Source organism: Photinus pyralis, unplaced genomic scaffold, assembly GCF_008802855.1.
Source record: "Photinus pyralis isolate 1611_PpyrPB1 unplaced genomic scaffold, Ppyr1.3 Ppyr1.4_LG5, whole genome shotgun sequence".
NCBI classification, from domain to species: Eukaryota; Metazoa; Arthropoda; class Insecta; order Coleoptera; family Lampyridae; genus Photinus; species Photinus pyralis.
The window spans coordinates 21,580,564-21,603,115 of record NW_022170596.1 but is presented as its reverse complement, the minus strand read 5'-3'; the positions used below and the strand labels follow the sequence as shown (position 1 = coordinate 21,603,115).

Genomic DNA, 22,552 nt, shown 5'->3' with positions numbered 1-22,552 from the left:
TGGGAAGGTGAGTATTTTCAAAGTTTTGAAAATATTTCGACAGTCACTTCGGTAGCTTATGCCAGCAATTATGCGCACTGCTCTGCGTTGTAGGGCGAAAACACGGTGTCTTGATGGGGAGTTCAGAGTTGCCCCACGCGAGGATGGCATATGATAGCTGTGAGTGAAAGTTCGCGAAGTATAGCGTCAACATCACTTTATGCGGCCTACTTAATATACATAAATATCTTGACATTCGTATTTGCAACCAGGTGAGCTATCAATCAGAGATGCCACCATTTCAGCTAACAGAGAAAAGTAATATGTATGTCAATTCTACTTTGGTGAAGTTTGCTTTGCATTTGCACTAAAAACAAAGGTCATAAGCTAGCGACGTATAAAGTGTTTTGAAAGTTTATACAAAAACTGTATGATGAATTTCGTTTGGAAAACAGGTTCGTTAAACGGACAATTTGTACTGAACAGAGCTGTTTAAATGGAACAGAATTAAACCCGAAAAATATGTTTATGCAAAAGAATAATGTAGGCACTTTAATTTTGTGTATTATTTTTTTGCTATAATTAATAATAATTTATATTTTTTAATAATAATTTTATTTATTTACGTTATCGGGACCCTTAAAAACCGAAAAAAAAAACTGAAACCGGAACCGAGAATTACTAAAGCCACAGAACCGGAACCGGACCCTTCAACACTTATTCTTCCTAAGTAGCGCTGAACTGGAACCTATATTTCATATGGGTTCCAACCCTTGATAGGATCAACTACTTTTCCTTTGACTCTTATTTATTCGTTTTTGTTTATTATTTATTAGAACATGGGTACTTATACAAATTGTTATTTTTTGTCTGTTGCAGGGTGTTCCATGTAAACATTCAAAACCTGGACCATTTCCGGTAAAACCGGAAGTGAGCGGAAAGAGAAAAATATGCGAAAACTCTCATATTGACGTACCATTTACCTGTACCAAATCTCATTTTGATACACCTAATACTCTAGAAATTATGATTTGTCTAATAGATTCGTTGACAACCAGTATGAAAAGTTGTATTTTTATGTTCTTTAACTTCTGTGCAACATTTTTATGTATTTCTAACCGTTAATGAAATACGACCAAAAACAATGAAAATCGAACCGCCAATCCGCCATTTTCCTAGATGGCGACCGTAGCACAGTATGCACGAGTGTTGATTTTTGATAATTATGTTGTACAACACATATACTTACTGGTATTCCACTTTAAGGAATTATTTCTATTTAATACGACTGGCCTTAATTCTGTGAATCTACACCCACTGCACGAAAATCTGTCGCATAAACTGAACGGTGTATAAATTAGAAATGGAGTTTTTCATCAATTTTCGCAAATGCATCCCTTCACAAAATAAATTGCGTATTTTACATTTTCATCGCGGATGCGTTATTTTTTTAAATTTGTTGCTCAATACTCTAACGTTGATTAACAAAACAAAAAGCGAACGAGTAAATGTCATGTTTAAAACGCTGACTTGATATGTAAAGTTGACAGCTGACCTGTCTTTGTTACATGGACATATTAATAGTGATGTGAAATTATCTACACTTTTTTTAAGTGCGTAATATTACGTGTAAAATTACAAATTGTTAATGTTTTTTATGTAATTTATGTAACTTACCATTTTAAAAAAAAACGTAATTTTACAATAAAATTACCAGTAATTTATGTTTTTATGTAATTTACAAATATTTTTGTAAAATTACCTGTTATTTATGCTTTTTTATGTTTTTTTAATATTCCATAAACCGTTTTGAATTTTCTGAGTGTTGTAAACAAAAACACTTGTTAAATTATATATTTTGGTGTATTAAAAAAATACCCAAGCAGTAGGTATTTCGCCATCATCGTCGTTTGGAAGAAGCAGTTCCCAGATCGCGAATTAGATGCTGTAAAGGCAGGGCGAACGTTGAGACGCAGTTACGTGAAGTGACGCAGGGTGACTCACCACAGATTTCTGCAACCAAAGGACGTCTATACATCAGCGAATGTTCGGACGCAGCGTGACGTATCGCAGTTTTGGTACGCCGTGAGTCTGCGATAGTCTGCGGTCTAATCACAAAACAGCAGTGACTTTTCCATTCTTCGTTTGTGTGTGTCGACAAAAAGGAAGAAGGAGAAGCTAATTGAAGCAGTTCGGTGTAGAAAGGTCTTGTATGACACAAGTGACGTTATTACATGAAGAGTAAATTGAAACAGCAATTATGGGAGGAAATTGCGATGGAGATTGTTCTTTTTCTTAAGTAACGACTTGTTGGTAATTTTTTCTTCAATAGAGTTGCATACGCTATTTCTTCCTCGGCAAACTCAGAATCAGATCCGAGTCTAACAAATTACACAATGTATACATCATAGAATTACGTGACCAGACACTGCGCGTACTGCGTTTCATCTGTTCGCACGTACACGCGCAGGCAGTTCACTTCACCCATGCGCGTCACTTCACCCTGCGTCACCACACGTCACACTGCGTCTCAACGTTCGCCCTGCCTAAGAGACAACGGTGAATCGTTTACGTTCGTAGTACCGTTGATGGTCTGCGGTAGTACCGATCAAAATGTATCAAATAGGAATCCCAGATAGGTATTACATTTATGTAAATTTACAAAGTAATAACGTCTGTATTTACTGTGCAGTACCCAAATCGACGGATTCCAAGCAGTACCACAGTAGACAGAATTGTGGGCAAGTTTCAAAAACAGACACAGTGTTAAATCACTGCAACAACGTTCAAAATGTCTATCAAAATCATCAGGAAAAGGGAAACGACAATACATTCATCGTTTTGGCTGCAGTAGCGGAAAATCAGAAGTTTAAGAACAATTCTTCTTCAAATCAATTTCTTTTTCTTCGATTATGTACTCTGGTTCCGGAAGATGATAGTATCTGGTGCATAGATGCAGCATTACATTCTCTAAAAAAACTACTCCATAGACGCTTTTTCTTGCGTCGGTTAGTTGAAACAGAATTAAATATGAAAATCGTTCGACGTCAAACAACGTTAACTTAGATGCGATGCGCTTGTAGTTTGTTAAAAGATTCCAAAGCATCACTGATTTATAAAAATGTAATTTTTTATTTTGTGGATTTCTACGGTTTTGAAACACGGAAAATTATGAGTAATAGCATTGAATTTTTAACTATCAGAAGCGCGGATCCCATATAACAGTTTGTGACCATGTGCCAACTGGCCGCCGCTAGGAGCAGTTCGATCGTTTGAAAGTCCGTGGGCGATCGAAAGTGGAGCGTTACATTGACATTAGATGGCAGCATTACAAACCATTTATTTTGAACATTCGAATATTTTCCTTTTTAATCGTCAGATGTCAGGAACTCCGGATGTTTTTTGTGTTATCATTGGAATGGTTTTATAAATAGGATTGGAATGTTCTAAAAATAGATCCCTTAAGAAGCTTTGCGTAAATTTGTAATGTAAATAATAATACATTTAGACGAACGAAGCTTGCAGTCCTTGTCCTTGAAGGAATGCAATTTCATACATTCTATTCACAGGCAGTAAAATAGGCAGGTTCCACATTTTTACTGAAATTTTGTTATTAAAAAACGATCAAAAAAAATTTTAAGGCAAAATATTGTCCGTTGCAAGCAGGCAGCTACATCATTTCCACATTCACATTTGATAACTAAATTTCGCGAATCAGCTTTTTTTATAACCATGCAGCATTGTGCACAAATAAATCGTTTACGTGAATTCGTATACCTACTAGAGCTGAGCGATAAATGAAATTGTTATCGATTTATCGATAAGTCTGTTCAGTCTGATAATTATCGATTAACATTAATTGATAACTATCGATAATTATCGATAACTTTAATCACTTATCGTTAACTTTCGATAATAATCGACAATTATCGATAAATCGTAAGGCTAATTTTCGATAATGATCGATAACGTTTGATAATTATCGATAACTTTTTATAATTATCGATAACTTTTTATAATTATCGATAACTTTTGAAAATAATTAATAATGATTGTTAGCTGCTGATAATAATCGATTATTATTGCCACGAAAATTGTCTATATTTATCGATTAATAAATAAGTAGCGGAAATTATCAAGAGAAAACTATCGATACTTTTTCATAAATCTCATCGATATATATTCTCAATCGATATATTACATCATCCATGCGTACACTCGCTAACATTTTTGTTTTTTTTGGTATTGATATTGCGAGAGATAATTTAAATAAAACAGGATCTTTTGATGCTCAAGTTGTCTGAAATCAAAGGTGATCAAGTGGACGATAATCCTCAAAAATGAGTACAGCAGTAGGTTGTGAATTGTGATCATATGGCAACTCCACAATGCTCTTACATCGCTTTTGTTGGAAGTAAACTGGTATACCTAAACATTGAAAAGTTTATGTCGTTAAAAATTCTCTCGATAATTATCTATATCTTAATAGTTTAGTTGTGAGATTAATCGATAGATTATCGGAAATTATAGGTTTATCGACCAATCCTTTAACATTTTCGATAAATTACACCGGTCTACAGCATTTTTGCGCATGGGACATGTATACCTTATTTTTATTGCTTCTATAGCCACAAATAAGAATTAGAACAAAAAATGGTTATGTATTTGTTTTTGTGTGAAAAAATGCAAAAAACCAAAAAATAAAAATACCTATAGAATCCTACTTACATAGGCATGATTTATTAAATGGTAACGTTTCTACATTTATAATTTGTTTATCTTAGAGTCTAAATGTTTAAAAATGGAACAGTTTTGCTGTTTTTGTCATGTTCAACTGAATGTGATCTTCCATCATGCTTCCAACTTCCTGGCCTTGGGAAGGTGCCTAAGTTCCATTGTCTCGAGAAAGTGTTGTCCTTATTCCGAATAAGCTCCCATATTATCCTTAAATTGATCTAAATGAGAATGTAACCTGTGCATCTTTATTCTTTAGAGACATTCTATAGAATGTCTCCATGATACAAAACCAAATCCTGTCAGCTCGTCATAATTTTCAGCTCTATGGTTTCCCAGGAAACACTGAACGGGAAACCATGGACTATTGCCTTAAAACTGTTCCAGGATTTTTTTTTCCTCTTTGCTAAGTAACTGCGGAAAAATATCACCCTCCATTTTTCTTTTTTTTTTAGGGAAAACAAAGATTCCAGCTTTAATTTTCGCCCCTGAAAGCTTTCAATCAAATCGCTGTAACTTTTGTAAAAGCAAATATTTTCTATGTCTTAATCGCACTTTTTATTTATTTTTGCTTATTATAGTCAGAATATATATTGTGTAAATCCCATGCGCAAAAAATTCTTTTTTTGTTGACCGGTCGACCATTTTTTTTAAATTTATCGATTGACTATCTATTAATCGATAATTATCGATAAGTTATCGATTAACCATTGAGAACAAATTTCAAACGTCAGAATTTAAAAGAAAAGAGGTTAACGACCTTTTTATTTTGTATCAAAATTGCCAGGTGTGACCTGTGATCCTAGATCAGGGGTCGGCAACCTGCGGCTCTTTTGATACCTATAAAGTTGCGGCTCTCCGTATTTATCTAAAGAAATTAGTTCATTTGTTCGAAATTCGCTTTTTTAATTAATCTTATTTTGTATCAAAAGTATACTTGCAGCAAATAATTATCTAATTTTTGACACTTGTTTACTTTCTGGTATTCTTTTGTTTTTTTTATTATAGCCAGCCTACTCCGATGTATAAACACGTATTTAATTAATGAGTAGGTACTTTTGTGAAAAATATTGAATAACCTAAACACTGCGGAGTTTAAGCACAGGGCACCCCTTATAAACATTTAAGAGAAGACAAAAGCGAATAGCGAAATAAAATAGTGGTAGTTCCATTTGAAAAAGAATAGTTACTAGCACTTTGAACAAACGGCATTGAAACAACCAAATATTCACGATGTTCTATTTAAAAAGATCAGTTATTAATTGACATCGTAAAAATGGAACACCCTGTACATTCAAAAATAATTTCTGTAGATCCGCAACCACCAATATTTTTACCAGGTATCTATCAGGTATGTAGGAAAAACCGACGGACTGTTGCAGGACCCTGTATATAGCCAAAAACTATAATATTGAATCAAAAATTATTTGTGGCTCTAAGAACTGGGAAATTGTGTAAATTGTAATTTTTGGCTCTTCCGTTTCAATAGGTTGCCGACCCCTGTCTTAGGTAGTTTAACCGGTGGCAACGGTTTAACCGACACACACAAAAATTAAGAATAGATAGCGATAGGTAGGTACATTTAATTTCTGTTACAGTGATCAAGGATGCCTGCGTATTTTTTGCTTTCCTGTTCAAATGTAATTCAATCTTCCTTAAGGAATGTTAAGTAAGGTCACGATTCATGAAAGGAAGAATGTTTATCTTACGTCATTCAACATCCTGTGTGCCACATAAATGCCTTATAAGATAAGTACGTTTCTTGGGTATCTAGAATTCTGTATACAACAATTACAAATCGAGATAGTGGGTTCATTACAGATTCCTGTATAATAATTAACAAAGGTAAAAAACTGACATTATTATTCATCTTTCTCGATGGTAGAGACATCTACGTCTTGTAAATTTAAACTATTGAAAACAGTCACATATCCTGCCATTTAACCTGCGCTTCTGATAGTTTAAATTTAAGATGGCAGTTACGCCCTCTTGTGGTCATTTTTAGAACTTGAAAATATTTTCCAGCAATTCTTCATAACCGATTTACCAAATAAATTTTTACCCCTAAATCATACAACGAACGGTTCCGGAGATATGGCCGAGGAACAGTCTTATTGGGTCACCCGGTAAGTTACCTTGTATGTTACAGTATGGAGAGTAGTTGATATTTAATAAGCACTGTACTTATACGTACATACTAAACAGCGCGTTGGTTTTATAGAAAAAAAAACAAACCAAGGGAGAAAAATACGTGATCAACGAACGTTTCGGAGAGTATGATTTGTATTGATTGAAGATTTCGCTTATCAAAACCCGTCTCCAATTTTGAGAGTTGTTGAAGAAAATCTAAATATTTCGGAGCCCCTACCTTGAAACATCCCACAGGTATCGAGGTGGCGTTGGAAAGTCAAAAGTTTGAGAAGGCTGTTTTAAATCTTTATCACTGTCTGACAGATGTAATTGCATATCCAGTCCTCACATTAACCACTGTATCAATTTTTTGTTCTGCTAATGTTTTATATGGCAATATGATTATGTACAGATTACTGATTAGTATTGCCAATAGAAGAACTCGTACATGACTTAGATAGCATTAATTTGTCAGTGTACAAGGTGGTCCAAACTGGACATTTTCCTATGCAAACGCCCTTTATTTTACGAGATAGACAAAAGGACCTAGGTGTCTGGAGGACAATTTTAAAAAGAAAATCACTGGCGCAAACAGAATTTAGCTATCTCTAATCGTTTGGCCGCTAGGGGGCGTTTCTTATTATTCAGTGAGTTTCTCTTTAAAATTGAGCTCCTAGGTCCATTTTTTCTGAAATGTCCAATTTGGACCACCCTACACATGTAGCCTACCATTTCTTTCTTGTATGGATACACCATGCCGGATACAATGAGAGTTCACATTGCAAATGTAATCTTACGTGATGCAAATTTTCTACTTATATTGAATCAGTCGTACCTACCATTAACATTGAACTTACAGCACTTAATTTTACACAAAAAAAGTTAAATAATTTTACTTCCAATGGCTCTTCATATGTGTTCTAAGCGCACTACTTTGAATATACGCTTTCCCACATACATTGCATGAATACGGATGTTCACCAGTATGTATTCGTTCATGCACTTTTAGTGTTGACCTTTCACCAAACGCTTTCCCACAATGATTACACAGAAATGGTTTTCTACCTAAATGTCTTTGCTTATGTGAATTCAAATTACCTTTAGCTATAAACCGTTTCTGACAAATATCACACACATACGGACGTTCACCGGTATGTACGCGAACGTGCACTTTAAGTTCTGCCGCCGAGCCGCACTGCTTACCGCACTCAGTACAAACGGCGTTCGGTGGAAGACCAAGTCCTAAATGCTTCTTTTTCATGTGATTATTTAAGTGCACCTTAGTACTGCAAACTTTAGAGCAAACACTGCACAAGAAGTTATTGTCGGTGTCGTGTATTGCACCGAAATGTCTCTGCATGGCCTCCTTTGTAAAAAATGATTTATTACAACCGGAACACTGAAAAGGCTTTACTCCGCTATGCTTTCGTTTATGCGTCTCTAAACTGCCAGCAGTTAAAAGAAATTTATCGCAAATATCACATTGAAACTTTCTATCTCTTACTGTGTGGATCTACAAGTAAACACAAGTATTACACTACCATCCCTATTCTTTCTTCCTACTAAGAGGAGCATTTTAAAAAGCTTACTTGCAACTGCCCGAGATGGCGCCGTTTTTACATAGTAAATTCAGTAGCAGCAGAGGGGCACATAAACTGAATGTAGTTAAAATTTGACTCCATCAGTACCAGATTAGCAGACTGCGATAGAATATTTTTAAATCTCTTTCTTGGTTATAAACATGCTCTCAATATGCATATTACAAAAGAATTTGAAAATTATCGAAACAGTATTAAATTTTGTGATTTCGGGCTTTTTAATTTACTCCTCTTATTGTAGAAACAGGGTATACAATTACTTACGATGGAATGTTGGCGCAAAATTGCTTTAGTGGCAAAAGTACGGTTACACACGTCACATTTAAATGGCCTTTCACCAGTGTGACTTCGTAAGTGATCATTCAAACTGGCCTTGGCGTAAAACTTTTGTGCACAGATTTCACATTTGTGCCTTCTGTCATCGTAGTGCCGTTTCATATGCTCTGCCAAAACCTGTGACGTTTTAAATGGTTTATCACATTTGCTACAGATAAACGGGCGCGAATCATCGTGCGTTTTTAAATGTCTGTTGTAGGAGTTTGTGGAAGTGCATTGTTTTCCGCATGTAACACATAATAGTTCCTCTAATGATTTTTTACGTTTTGGTCCTGTTGTAACGGAAGAAGTTGAAGTGATGTTGCAGTTATCTAACGCAACACTTTCTATCACTTCTATAACGCTGCTTAGATCTGATGTCAGTTGTGTTGAACTTGATGGAGCAAATCCAGCATCACGCTGGTTCAAAAGGTCTTTTAATTCATCCTCATCTTCAATAACGGAGTTGGAATGTTCGGAATGTGTATCGTGTGGTACACTGGAAGTGTCGAACACAAAATTCACATCATTTTTTACTTTCTTTTGTAATAACCATCGGCCAATTTCAAATGATCTTACGACTTGTTGTTTAAATACGTACCAACGACTGACATCATTCGCACACTGATGACATACTAGATTATATAAACCGTTATCCGGCGTTACCTAAAATTATGCTTTTGGGGATCACTATGAAAACAAGTTGAGTTTGTACTTGGATCGAGGCACACTCTAAGAGCAGATCTGCTACTCCTGAGTCGCAAATTAAACTCATTTGATCGTGTTTGTTTAAGCACAACCTGCATACCTCTTCTATGTGCACATGCTCGTACTCGACGAAAGACTCCATACTTTTTTAGAAACAAATTATTGTAATTTAAAATTTTATTTATTTAGGTTATGATGTTGGATTTGGAAGTGGATCTGTTACTATTTTTACTTGTAGTTTACCTCAGATAGGCGGTGTATAAGACTACGTTCTTTATACAGACAGCACAGATAAAATACCCAAATTTTATCTGTGCAGACAGGCATGTTTCAAGGTTAATAGAGAAAGTAGGTTGCCTATACCATTGATTATATACACTTATAATCAATGCCAATACTCTGTTTTTTAACTATATTTTCTTTCTAGGTACCTTGCCGGCATGGTTAGCAATAATTGTGATAATATTAACAATCATTTTTACATTTGTATTATGTTCATATTTGGGTATTTAGATTGGAATCTCTCTAATCACAAAATATACATTTGCACCACATTCAATTATTCATCTTACAAACCTTTGGTTTGTGTGCGAAATTGTTCAAGGACTCAAAGGCTCCCGTTCATCTACATAACAGTTATTTATACAGTCGATCAATAAAGACATTTATTATTGTTATTGTTACTACCTTTAGAGCAGTCAACCCACTGTAAACGCTGGTGGCCTTTTCTCTCACTGTTAATACCCAGGGTGATCATTGACCAGCCTTTTTTAAACGTTTTGAATTGTTTTTGATTACTTGAATGTTATCCATATTATGTGTTATATTTTTCAAAAGAAAATTTAATATGCTATCTTTTTAGATGAAAGCATTAACACAGTGTCCCATTTAAAAAAAATGAGATTAGATCCGATAACTTTTTTTACCTATAACCTTAATACAAATTCATGTGCTTGATACCGTTAACCTTTTGTTTGACATCGCGTTCATTTTTGGGGTAATGTTTGTTTATGTTCCGATTACATCCAACTTATTAGATGCATACCTACCTATTTTTAAGCATTCTTTTAAACATGCAGAAATTATTGAATTGTTTCATGTGTGTATGTGTACTGATTTGTTTGTAAACTAACATTTTCGCGTTGAAGAAACGGTCATTTTCCGTCTTGTCTTAACAGAAAGATTTTATTGCAGCAAAGATGAGTGACATCCTGTATATTTCACACCTTTTTAGAATTTTTGTACCTGGTGCCCTGTGAAGTTAGCGTAGAACCTGGCGGTTAAGTACACTACAGAATTAAATAGGAAAAAATTACTACAAAAAACTTTTAATTGGATCATAAAACCTCTTAATCTCTCAGCTCCCGTTGTCCTAAAAATCTAGGACATACCTCAAAATCTAGGTTAATTAAACGCACTTCATTTGAGACTAGACACGAATTAATCGACTGCGGTTTAATACAACTCATTTAATTAGCTATTGTTAATTAAACTCGCTTAACTGGCCGGGTTGAAATTCCAAAATTCGGTAGTCCAGTATAATGCTCATTGTTACTTGGAATTCCGGGTCGCGTACGTTTTCTATGTAAACTGCACGCTACGGCTAGACATGGGAATTTTTTTCGATATATCGATAGGTATCGATAGTGATCGATATATCAAATAACAATAGGTAGAGCTAAAAAAATCGATATATCGCTAGATCGATAACTATCGATATATCGATACTTATCGATATGTCGATAACTATTGATATATCGATATGTCGATAACTATTGATATATCGATATGTCGATAACTATTGATATATCGATAACTATTGATATATCGATATGTCGATAACTATCGGTACGATAAAATTATGTTATTGTTGAGATTTCAACGAGCGCTACTATTTTTATTAATAAAATCCATTTTCGGTTTTACTCTCGTGTAAATTTACTATTTTTAGTTGCTCGACGTTTCGGAAACTTAACTTTGCTCCCTTTCTCAAGAGAAGCGCTACGTCACATCATCATCCATGCCAAATAAACGCAGTAATAAAATCTTTAGAAAATAGATCTTTTCGTCTTACTGACGATTGCTCAAAAAAAGAAGCACTTCAAAAACTTGAACAAAATGTTGCATCAAAATGACTACTCTTTAGATAAAATAAAGAAGACAATCACAGGGTGTAATCATGGCCTATGTATCGGTATCTGATTGATGGTTACAGAGGACCAGTCACAAAAAAACAGAAAAAGCTAAGAACACTTCAAATTTAGATATACAGTTTCAATTGATTGACATTTACGAAATCTAACAAAAAAAACTCTTGATAAAGGTAGCAAAGAAACGTCGAGTAACTATTAATAGTCACTTTACACGAGAATAAACCGGAAAATGGATTTTATTAATAAAACTCGATAAGATAACTATCCCTGTCGATAATACGTCGAATATTTCTCTCAAATGAGGCGTGCAATTACCGCTTAATTACAGCGGTAATTGCATTGTAGAAAGCTAAAGAGCCCTGCGATAATTGCACAGTTAATATGGTAACTCCATTAAAGTTGCAAGAACTGCATTCGGTTATTTTCATATTTTGTTAAAAGAGCCCTCTTGTCTTGTCGGGCTCTTTCGCCAAAATATAAAAGTAAATTCATGCAGTTTTTAGACACGCTTTCAAAAAAATTATCGGTAATATTATATCGATACCTATATATTAAAAACTATCGCCATAACGAGAACTATCGATATACCGATACTTATCGATATAGCGACAGTTATCGATCTTTCGATAGTCATCGCTGTATCGATAACCATCGATATTTCGATAATTATCGGCATATCGATAAGTAAAATATATCGATAGGTAAGTACCCGATACTTATATCGATAGGTGAAAACAGTTATCGCCCATCCCTAGCGATAACTATCGACATATCGATATATTGATAACTATCGACATATGATATATCAATAACTATCGATATATCGATAACTATCGAAATATCGATAACTATCGACATATCGATAACTATCGACATATCGATAGGTATCGATATATCGATGACCATCGATATTTCGATAATTATCGGCATATCGATAAGTAAAATATATCGATAGGTAAGTACCCGATACTTATCGATAGGTGAAAACAGTTATCGCCCATCCCTAGCTACGGCAACCTTGCTTGTTTTGAATTAACATAGGAAACTAATCGGTTATTAATGAATTTAGCGAACTGAAATCTTTCTGGTCATCTTTTAAAAAGGACAACAGTTTTCGGATGCTACAGGATACATTCCAACTCGCCAAGAGAAAGTGATGGTACCATATTCGACTTGAGTGTATCACTAGTAATGGAGATAGGATATATGTTGGAGAACAGAGTATTGGAACAGGGTACTCACAAAGTGAAACTAAAAGTTTTTGTCCAATTTATCTGTTGCAATAGTGAAACATAATATAAAACATCGTCATATTTACTTACAGCATCTTTAAACGATTACACTTTTACTTTGTTTTAGTATTTATATTTAAAAAATGTTATGACAAAAAATACTTACAAATTAACTATCACATAAATAATCATTTGAAAATACCTAAAACTACTACTACTTATTTAACAGTCGTAACGCGATCTTGGCAGCTGCTTTCTTGGCCGATGCTTTACTGTCACCAGCTCCATAAACAACCTTTTGCGAACCATTTAACATAAAATGTAACTGTACAATAACATGTCCGTCATCGACAACAACAGCTGATCTAAAATTTGAAAAAAACAGTGCAATTATAAATACTTTGGTCGCGTTTATAGTCTACAAATGACGTATACATCATCAACATAAAAGTTTGAGTAGATGATAGGCTATGACTCCTGAGAGTCGTGGTTGTAATCGGAGTTTGGGCATGAAAATTTTTCTTCTTACAGAAAATTTCGTTTAATAAGTAACTTACTTTTATTATACGTGCATGGAGGGGCATCTAAAACGATCCACTTTTATTATAGTAACTAGATAGAGATATCTCTTTTATTTGGCGAGAATCGAAAAAATAGTCAAATATAATTTATACGATCACATTTTATTCTGATGAAAAAAGACCAGTGTTCCGTTTTTAAGATTTACAACAGATACCGTGCATCCCGACCGCACACGGTGCATATTGACTTGACTTCCTGTACGTGTTACTGCTCTGCAAACAAATAGGCTTTTGTGCATGCTAAGTTTTGAGTACCGTTATCTGAATCATGTTTGCTTGTACAGGTTATTATGTCTTTATATTGTTTGATTTATTTATGCATGTAATGTTCCTAGGAGTCTATCAAGCAGACACTGAAAACGTTGACTTACCCTATACTTACCGTTGGCAACTCTGGTAAGAAACTACAAGCAGAGCCACCTACCTTTCCAGTCGAAACGATGGTAGTTTCGCGCCACTTTTGAATTTGGATGGCAGTCGTTGTGTAATCGGTTCTTTTATGTGTTGGGACGTGAGACATAATCGGGAAGGGAATTAAATAAAAGACAGAACTTTTCTGCGTAAGAAATGACAAGATCAAATAAATATATTAACGCACACAACAAGACCATGCCAAGGAAACCTTCTAAGGGACTAAAACCCTGGCATAGGCCACACAAATACATGAAATAAATCACCTACAGCAATAAAATGCAAGAGAATATACACATAAATGAAACATCTCAAATTGTATGATAAAAATCAGATAATCAAATCAAATGCAATTAAACAAGTTCATAAAATCAAAACACACAAGACATCATAAATGCAGTGGAAAACATGATAAATTAATTCAGTACAAAAACACATCAAAATACTTGTACGATCAATTGAGATAACTCAACTCGTCGAATAAACAAATTGCATGTATATAGGAAACATGTAAATGGTGTGGCTCTACTCCAGCCTTCCGTTAACATAATTTAATTTAACACAAAAAGTACATGTGAGAATGGCATTGGCCAATAGCAAGTATTCATGTGAAAATCGATTATCGCTCAAGCAGATCATATTTTAAATAGAGGAAATGTTAATGAGAGGGCCCCCACTCGTATTGCTAAGATGTTAAGAACTACAATCCGCACGAGACGAGTAGGCAACAGATACAGCTAAAGATCGAACTGCATTAGGTACCTACTCCACGGAGACAGAATGACCCACTCGCACACACAAACATCGAAACATCAAATAAAAGAGCCCCCGTTCGTATAGAGAAGTGCAGCGCGTCACGAATCAGAAAGTAACAGATGCAGCGAACAATCAAACTGTATTAGGTATCCCTCACGGAATAGTTACGGATCAATCGGGTAGAGCAACATCGCACTGATAATCAACTCCTCGTGAATACAGAAATAAATACTTAATTAAACAAAATAATGGCATAATCATCTGTACAGTATAACAAACAAACATGATTCATCTAACGGTACTCAAAACAAAGGCATGGAGTATGCCATGATTCAGATATCGTAGTTTATGCAAAATCAGCAAAATGTAAATAATATCAAATTGTGGCAAGAAATTCAATGATTAAATAGCTAATACAAGAAAGAATAAAATGGTTACTACCTGTAAATACACCTTCAAAAACCACCACCAAAAATAATCAAGAATAAATAAAAAAACCGGGAAAGCGTGTGCCTTCCGTCGACCTCGTCGCAATCTTCTTCTCATTCTCCCCTAGCTTTGTTACAAAAATCCCCTAGTATTCGGCATCTGCGCAAAACGGTCGTTGGTTATATACAGAGCATATTATATTTCTGTTTCAGATGTAAACGTGTGTTGCCTAACCATCAGGGTGGAATATCACATGCATTAACGAGGAAGTTTATTATCCGTGTGACGGTGGTCTGCTTGATTTGATTGAATTATTCCATGAAGGAACTCAGATCGTGCGGATCACAGTTCTTGGATCTTAGCAATACGAGAAGGGGGTTCTCTAATTAACCTTGCTTCTATTTCTTAGTGTGGTTTTAATAGACTTTTAACATGACTCACTACTAGCATTCTCACATACGTACTTTTCATTTTAAATTATGGTAACCGAGCCTGGAGTAGGGCCACGCGATTTTGATTTTTTTATGTACATGCAATTTACCATTTTATGAGTTGTTTTGCCTAAACTGAACCGTAGATGTGTTGAATTAACATGTACCCTTGGGTACTAAGGGTGGGTCGTTTTAATGCGCCATGTCAGAATTATAGTTAGACATCGTCTAGTATAAAAAAGTGACAGGTAGCCGCCCACTGAAAAACTTTTTCTTCGCATGCGCTAGATAGATGAAAATATAATAGCATAATTTGTGTACACCTCACAGGCGACTGAAGGCTATTGACTGTTTTTATACTAGAAGAGCAATAATTGGTTACATTAAGCTCCAGTATAGTATGCACTCTGTAGGATGTAAATTGTATAAGAATTCCGTTCCAAATTGTAGAAGAAATTTCACGAAAGAATGTTTCAACAAAAATAATACAAAAAATGGAAAGTATCAGCAAAAAAAGAAATTTCACTCAATAAGACAAGAATGATTTTATTAGATATTAATTTTCTCAGTAGCTATAATCTGTATTCAAATCTGCTGTTCTTTCTTCATTTATTTGTTTTGTGGTACACATACAATTTACGGTTAGATAAAGTAAGTTTCACTTACCCAAACCTTGGATTAGCCGCAACCATCTCGTGGATTACTCTAATTGGTTGTTTTGGAACATTTTTCATAAACGTTTCCATCTCCTTCCACATTATTCGATGAATAACTTTCCACGTAGTTTTAAGACACATACCAGAATCCAAGAAGACAGCACCTATCAAGGCCTCAAACATATCTCCAAGAACCTACAGGTTCGACATTACAAGAATGTTAACATGAGGAACAAATACCTTTGGCACATCAATATGTTGACCTATGTGTAGTTCCCCTTCACTTATTAACGTTAGTACTTCCTCATTGATCTTGTGATTGTTTAATTCTTGATATCGAACGAAGTTATCTATATATTTTGATAATTGCCTATTTGAAAACTGCAGATGTTTTTGAAATCCACATCTAACTGTGAAGCACGCGAATGTGATGTTATTTACCAATGCGGAGCGTAAATCGGTTAAATCACCCGGACTCAAATTTTCAGAAGCTTCAAATATGTAGCAAGTAATTAAGAAGTCTAATACAGCATCCCCCAAAAACTCCAAAGTTTGATAACAGTTCGTGATACGATTGGAAATATATGACGCATGCGTTAACGCTTGTAACAAATACGCACGATTTTTAAATGTGTAACGTAACTTGTCTTGCACTTTTTCCCATGCTGGGATATGGTATTCAATATTTCGTTTGGCAACATTTTTGGCAAAGGCCGGATTCGGAGGCGTCATTTGAAACAGATTGTCAATATTTTCAAATTGTGGAACAATATTTAACCACTTTAAAAATCGCAAACCACCCTTGATACCGTGAGCTTGAAAATACACACCTAACAGTGCTTCGACACAATCGGCGATCGACTTATCCCTTATAACTTGCTGATCTAAAAACGAGTATGCGGAATTGGAGTGTACATTGTCATCTTTAGGTATCTCGTCACAAGCTGCACTGATGTCGTTGATAGATTTATCACATAATATACCATCGATCTGTTCGCTTTTTGTAAACGTAAAGTGAAAGAGAGAATTTATCGATATGGATCGATTGATCCTATCTCTGAATATTTTAGGAACATTAAATGCGGGTGGTTTCCACTCGGAAGCTGGATCAAACTCTGCGACTTTTACATACTCACTAATACCCTTTTTATTTCCAATGTAAAATAAATTCTTATTACTAATTAATTTTCCTTTAAAACTGGTTAACATGCCTTCATCAAAACTTGGATATTTCAGGAAAAGGAACAAAGAAATAGTAAATTTCAAAAATGAGTCACCCAAAGTTTCTAACCGTTCCAAATTAACTATGTCATTATTTTTTGCCGTAGTCAGTGCAGTAAAAATATCTACAAGTTCGGCACCTTTACTATTTTCTCTAATTTTCAAAAAATTTAATGGTTTATAAGTGTAAAGGTTATTATCCGTCTCACACTTATTTCGATTTGCTACTTTATTCTTTACTAACTGGTGATCCTTTGGTAGCGCTTGCGACACAAAGTTGTCAAAAGCTTCCACATCAGTCAACTTCACGTCACGTTGTCGTTCGATATCTACAGGTTCGGTTAACTCATTCCAAGGACATTCCGCAGCTAATTCTTTAATTGTTAAATCAGGTAATAACTTTGTTAAAGAAATGCTCCCAAATATTTTATCTTGAGATATTTCCGTTATGTTCGATTGCTCGATTTCTTCATAATGTGCGCTTACTTCTATATCGTCCGTTATATGTTTATCTAACAGTAACGGTGCCCACTCTTCTTTTTCGGATAGTTCATGGATACCTAATCCGATCCCTTTTGCAATTAAACTACGTAATTCATCTGCCTGCAATAGTAACACAATCCTATTCAAAATTGTTGGTAGCAAACCGGCTTGTAACCATAAGGCAGATGGAAAATCTTGCTTTACGCAAAGTTCGGGTATCAAATACTGTTCAAATTTATCACCGCTACTTTTTCTACCATGTGACCTACGAGGTTTTAGACAATTTAACCTCTTTGAAATACCTTTTACCAAAACTAAAGGCTGACTTTTATTGATTACTATTTGCTTGTGTTTTTCCATGAAGTAAGCTGCGTAGGTGGCAAAGCCCTCTGTAGGAAAGGCGCTCAGCGGATTCAATTCGTTAGAGACTTTGACTACGAGGTATTGCTGGAACAAACATTCTTAAGTAAAAAAAACAAACTAATGCTAGTGCAATAAAGTAAAACTCCCAAAACCGTCTGTCTGTGAGCACATTAGGTAACTAGCAAAAACTTTGCACAGTTGACCTAGGTATACGCCTATTGAAAAGGGTCAAATACAATGACCCAGTAGGGTCACACCGCTCTACCGCTTTTCTAGATCCGCCTTAACACACGGTTTAGTATAATTGAAATTAATACTCTACCCACAACTTATAGGAGACACTAATAATTATTTCTTGATTCTGGTTCACAAACAAAGAGCTATCTTAACCACTTCCCCAATGAAGACACTGGAAATACAGGAAGTAGATAATAATTTTGTCATTTTAAATATTTTTCATCGCATTTTTCGATCATAGGTGAAATTTTGTTTCTTTTGATCCTATTCCACATTATAAGGATGGTAGAGGTTTTTACTAGCGGCAGAAGAAATTTACCGGTGAGCCATTAGACAAACTTGTAATCCACCTGGGGTCTGGAAAAACTGTAACATTGTGTAATTTTTCTTCTTACTAATGTTAGGTATACAGGATGCCACAACGAAAACGAAACAGACTGAATATCTCGAAGGAAATAGTTTTTTCGAAAGAAACATAAAAACAGGTCGCTTTAGGTTGGAAATTACTTAAAAATCCCCCCGAGTAAGGTTGCCACTCCTTCAATAATTTTAAATTGAACCTTGGGTCAAGTGACCCATCATTCGCCTATGGTTTAGGTTTCAAATTTGAGCGAGGGTTGCAAATGACAAATAATTCAAATGCATATTCAAGTTTGTACGTGAATGAACATGTTCATAAGTACATTCCTGAAGAATATAAACCATGATAAATCAACATAATAAAACCTGCTAATAACTCAAAAATGGACTCATAAAACCTGCTCGAGCTATCCCTAAATTATGAGCAAATGATGAATTACTTGATATGTCAGATGCCAATGTTTTGTCTTGGTTTTTAGCTCGGTTTTTGGGTACTAAATGGTAAAATACTGATGCGATTTTATTTCAGTGAATCAGAATTGACTTTAGCAATGTCTTGATCTCTACATCTCAATAAACGCCTTAAATTCATTTCATTACTTCACAAGAGTTGTAACGAGTGGTCGCTTTAGAATTTAAAAAAGTAATTTTTCGAATGCATATTTTGTTAAGCATAGGAACAAAGATATGTCTGGCGATAACGAGCCATGTCAAGGTAGCGCGGTTGCCACGATCTCTCGCAGTTTAACTTCGGGTAAGAACATATTAGGTAGCGAGAACTCCTACATTCGCCAGCTAGATTTCAAGAGTAAAAGTGAAGAAAGTAGTTTACATGAAATTGTCAGGATTTTCTTCAACAAAAGATTACATACACTGATACAACTGCAAGTAAAGATGAAAGACGATAATTGGGTCTATAATAAAATTTGAATAAACTTTTAAATATACAATTTCCTTTTGATGGACCATATAAATAACTGGATTGCTGAATACTGTTGAGTTAGTGTATGGTACAGGAGAACCTCTGCAGAGATGGCAGCAATAGGTATATATTGCTATGCAAGCAAAGTCGATGTGGACGTTAAGGTTTGGTCCAAACGCCTGAAGTTAATTACCGGTCATTAATCGTTATTCAACTTTTCGTTTCAATTTATTTAATTAGTCTGGTTGGGTTTTACGTGTAAACACAAAGCGAGTATTGTGTTTCTATTTGTATCCAAGTGATTTGTTTTTTCGTTGCTTATTTCCTAGTATTATTAAATGTAGGGCAATTTATCGCTTATTTGAATTATTACGAATTTTGATTATTTTTATAAAAGATTTATAATAATAATAATAATAATAACTTTATTGTCTGTGATATAGTACCTTGACATAGACATCGTCATACATTCAAACATGGACATTTACAATTTTAAAAAGTCATTTAGGAACAGTGTAAACGCTAAAGTGCATGTTACAATTAAAAATCACTCATTGAATAAAAACAACGTTGGACTAAGTATTTTTTTAGGTTCGTTCGATACTTCTTAATGTTTGTGATGTTTTTAATATATAAAGGGAGTGCATTGTACATTTTAACTCCATTGTAATATGGACCCCTTTCATACTTCGCTGTGGAATGGTAGGGTATGGTAAGTACCTCATTGTTGCGTGTATGATAGTCATGCTTAGCATTTAATGGATGAAAAATATGACTATTCATTTTCATGAAGATGCAAAGCTTATACATGTAAATGCTGGGAAATGATAAAATTTTCCTATTGATGAAAACATTCCTGAGAGAAATTGTCGGTTTTACATTAAAAATTAATCGCATTATCCTTTTTTGTAGGATGAAGACTCTGTTTTTGTCGACAGCTGTCCCCCAGGTAACAACGTTGTATTATGTTGGTCCCATGACAAATCGTCATCTATAAAAATCCCTAAAAACTTAGTATTTAGACTAACACTTGGGGTTTCGAGCTCTTGCTTGGCCCTACCAAAGTTCACACACACAGTTTTATTTGTATTTAATACAAGTTTGTTAGCACTACACCAGGAATGAAATTCCTCGTTCACATGTTTAATTGAACTTGTTAAACACTCTAGGGTCTTCGCTGATATAGCGATGGTTGTGTCGTCGGCATAGCTGATCACCTTCGCACTTGTCACATGATTTGGCAAATCTGCTACATACAATAAATATAATAGCGGGCCCAACACTGAACCCTGAGCGACCCCTAAGGTAACATCAAATTTGTCGGATTTAACACCTTCGATGTCCACATATAGTTGCCTATTTGAAAGGAACGATTTTATCCACAGCAGTTTATGGCAGATATTCTCGCAATTAATCGTATCGAAAGCTCGACTGATATAAAAAAATAGGACAGAGATATACTTTTTTTGTCGAGTTCTTCATAGATGAAAGTAAGTAGATCGAAGGTAGCGCTTTCTGTAGATTTCCCAGGTCGGAAACCATGCTGGCTGGCCGGTAAGATGCTAAATTTGTTGACGAATGAGATTAATCGGTTATAAACGATTTTTTCCAACAATTTCGAAAAGACGCTCAACAATGAGATAGGGCGATAGTTTTCTATTCTTGTAGGGTCTCCTGACTTGAATATAGCTATTACGCGCGCAGTCTTTAATGCACTAGGAAAAATCCCACGAGCAAGAGATTCATTATATAGCATAGTTATGATCGGTAGAATAGAAGTCAAGACATGATAAGAGAGATAAGATAAAAAACAACTCAAAACTGCAAGGTGTTTTATTGTTCAATAAGCAACAGACCAAATTGCCTTGGTAGTATTCATCTGACATACTACATTAATTGGAAAAGTCAGTAGCCCTTTACCGCGCCAAATATCCACAGAATTAATTAAACAAAATTTCTAATAACACCATCATGACATTCTGGGTGTGAACAAAATTTTTACATGAAACTCTTATGCTGGGTCGTAATTCGGGATCGATAATTACAGAAACCAACCAATTTACAAGATCAACAAATTTATTCGACATAAACACTCAGGCTGAAAGAAAAGGGTTACAAAACATGTACCACGCAAACAAGCGATCGATAGAACAATTAATTAAATGCCAATATTATTTTTTTACAGTGGTAATGAACTAAATACCTTTTTATAAAAACGTAATAACATTGTGAAAGAGTGAAAAACAGTAAACTAATCGTTTTAGGCAACAAATACGCTCAAAATAAGTAAATGAAAATAAACTTTTGGTACAGATTCAAAAAATTAATACATAATTAAGCAATGAGAACTTTATGTGGATCGGTAAAGGGTTCGAATAAACACAATTTACATGTTTCACCTAAAACAAAATTATATTGACACACACAAATTCAAATTAACAAAAAAATCTGGCAACAACAAACGCACTATAAAGTAATTGCGAAAGAAAAACGCATTTAATCAAAAACGTTTTCGCCTGAACTCAGAGTCACAGGGACGATAATTTTACTCAATTTGAATTAAACTGGTTGACCAAACAACACGAACAGATGATTGAATTGGTCAAGAAAGGCCCCTTCTGTACGCCAACTCCAAGTGTTTTAAAACGTGTCTTCCCTAATTTCCAAAAATTCGGAAAAAGAAACTTCATCCAATTAACTGGGGCTTAGCAACAACACGAACCATCAGAACATCCTTTTTTTTACGCTCCTGTAGTCACGTAGGTATCAAAAATTTATCTTATCTCAGATTTCCTGCGAAAAACATTCAATTTTTGCGATTATGTGCATTATGTATCACTACTAAACTATAAT

The 22,552-nt window shown here is 34.8% G+C and overlaps 3 protein-coding genes across 3 annotated transcripts in view; all 3 read right to left on the bottom strand.

Annotated features, from left to right (window-relative positions):
- Positions 1–22,552, bottom strand: part of LOC116170900 (elongation factor Ts, mitochondrial) — a 33,500-nt gene that overhangs the window by 2,945 nt on the left and 8,003 nt on the right. The gene's annotated exons all lie outside the window — the stretch shown is intronic.
- Positions 6,695–9,725, bottom strand: LOC116170899 (zinc finger protein OZF-like). Its single transcript, XM_031487456.1, has 3 exons — positions 9,472–9,725; positions 8,706–9,422; positions 6,695–8,356 (listed from the first exon to the last, which is right to left on the bottom strand). Exons 1-3 carry the CDS (start codon positions 9,604–9,606, stop codon positions 7,736–7,738), a joined length of 1,473 nt encoding a protein of 490 aa, XP_031343316.1. The 5' UTR covers positions 9,607–9,725; the 3' UTR covers positions 6,695–7,735.
- On the bottom strand, positions 12,870–20,835 carry LOC116170898 (endoribonuclease Dicer-like). The gene is made up of 3 exons (XM_031487455.1): positions 16,354–20,835; positions 16,124–16,308; positions 12,870–13,214 (listed from the first exon to the last, which is right to left on the bottom strand). Exons 1-3 carry the CDS (start codon positions 18,175–18,177, stop codon positions 13,064–13,066), a joined length of 2,160 nt encoding a protein of 719 aa, XP_031343315.1. The 5' UTR covers positions 18,178–20,835; the 3' UTR covers positions 12,870–13,063.

Bases quoted from the DNA above. Each gene is read 5' to 3' on its own strand.
- LOC116170898 (XM_031487455.1), bottom strand. From the start codon at position 18,177: ATGGAAAAACACAAGCAAATAGTAATCAATAAAAGTCAGCCTTTAGTT. The intron at 16,309-16,353 runs GTATTTGTTCCT...TCGAACCTGTAG, and splicing joins AACATATTGATGTGCCAAAG to GTTCTTGGAGATATGTTTGA. The intron at 13,215-16,123 runs GTAAGTGAAACT...TTCAAATTTTAG, and splicing joins GCGGCTAATCCAAGGTTTGG to ATCAGCTGTTGTTGTCGATG.
- LOC116170899 (XM_031487456.1), bottom strand. From the start codon at position 9,606: ATGGAGTCTTTCGTCGAGTACGAGCATGTGCACATAGAAGAGGTATGC. The intron at 9,423-9,471 runs GTACAAACTCAA...GCATAATTTTAG, and splicing joins TAGAGTGTGCCTCGATCCAA to GTAACGCCGGATAACGGTTT. The intron at 8,357-8,705 runs GTAAGTAATTGT...GTTTACTTGTAG, and splicing joins TTTTGCGCCAACATTCCATC to ATCCACACAGTAAGAGATAG.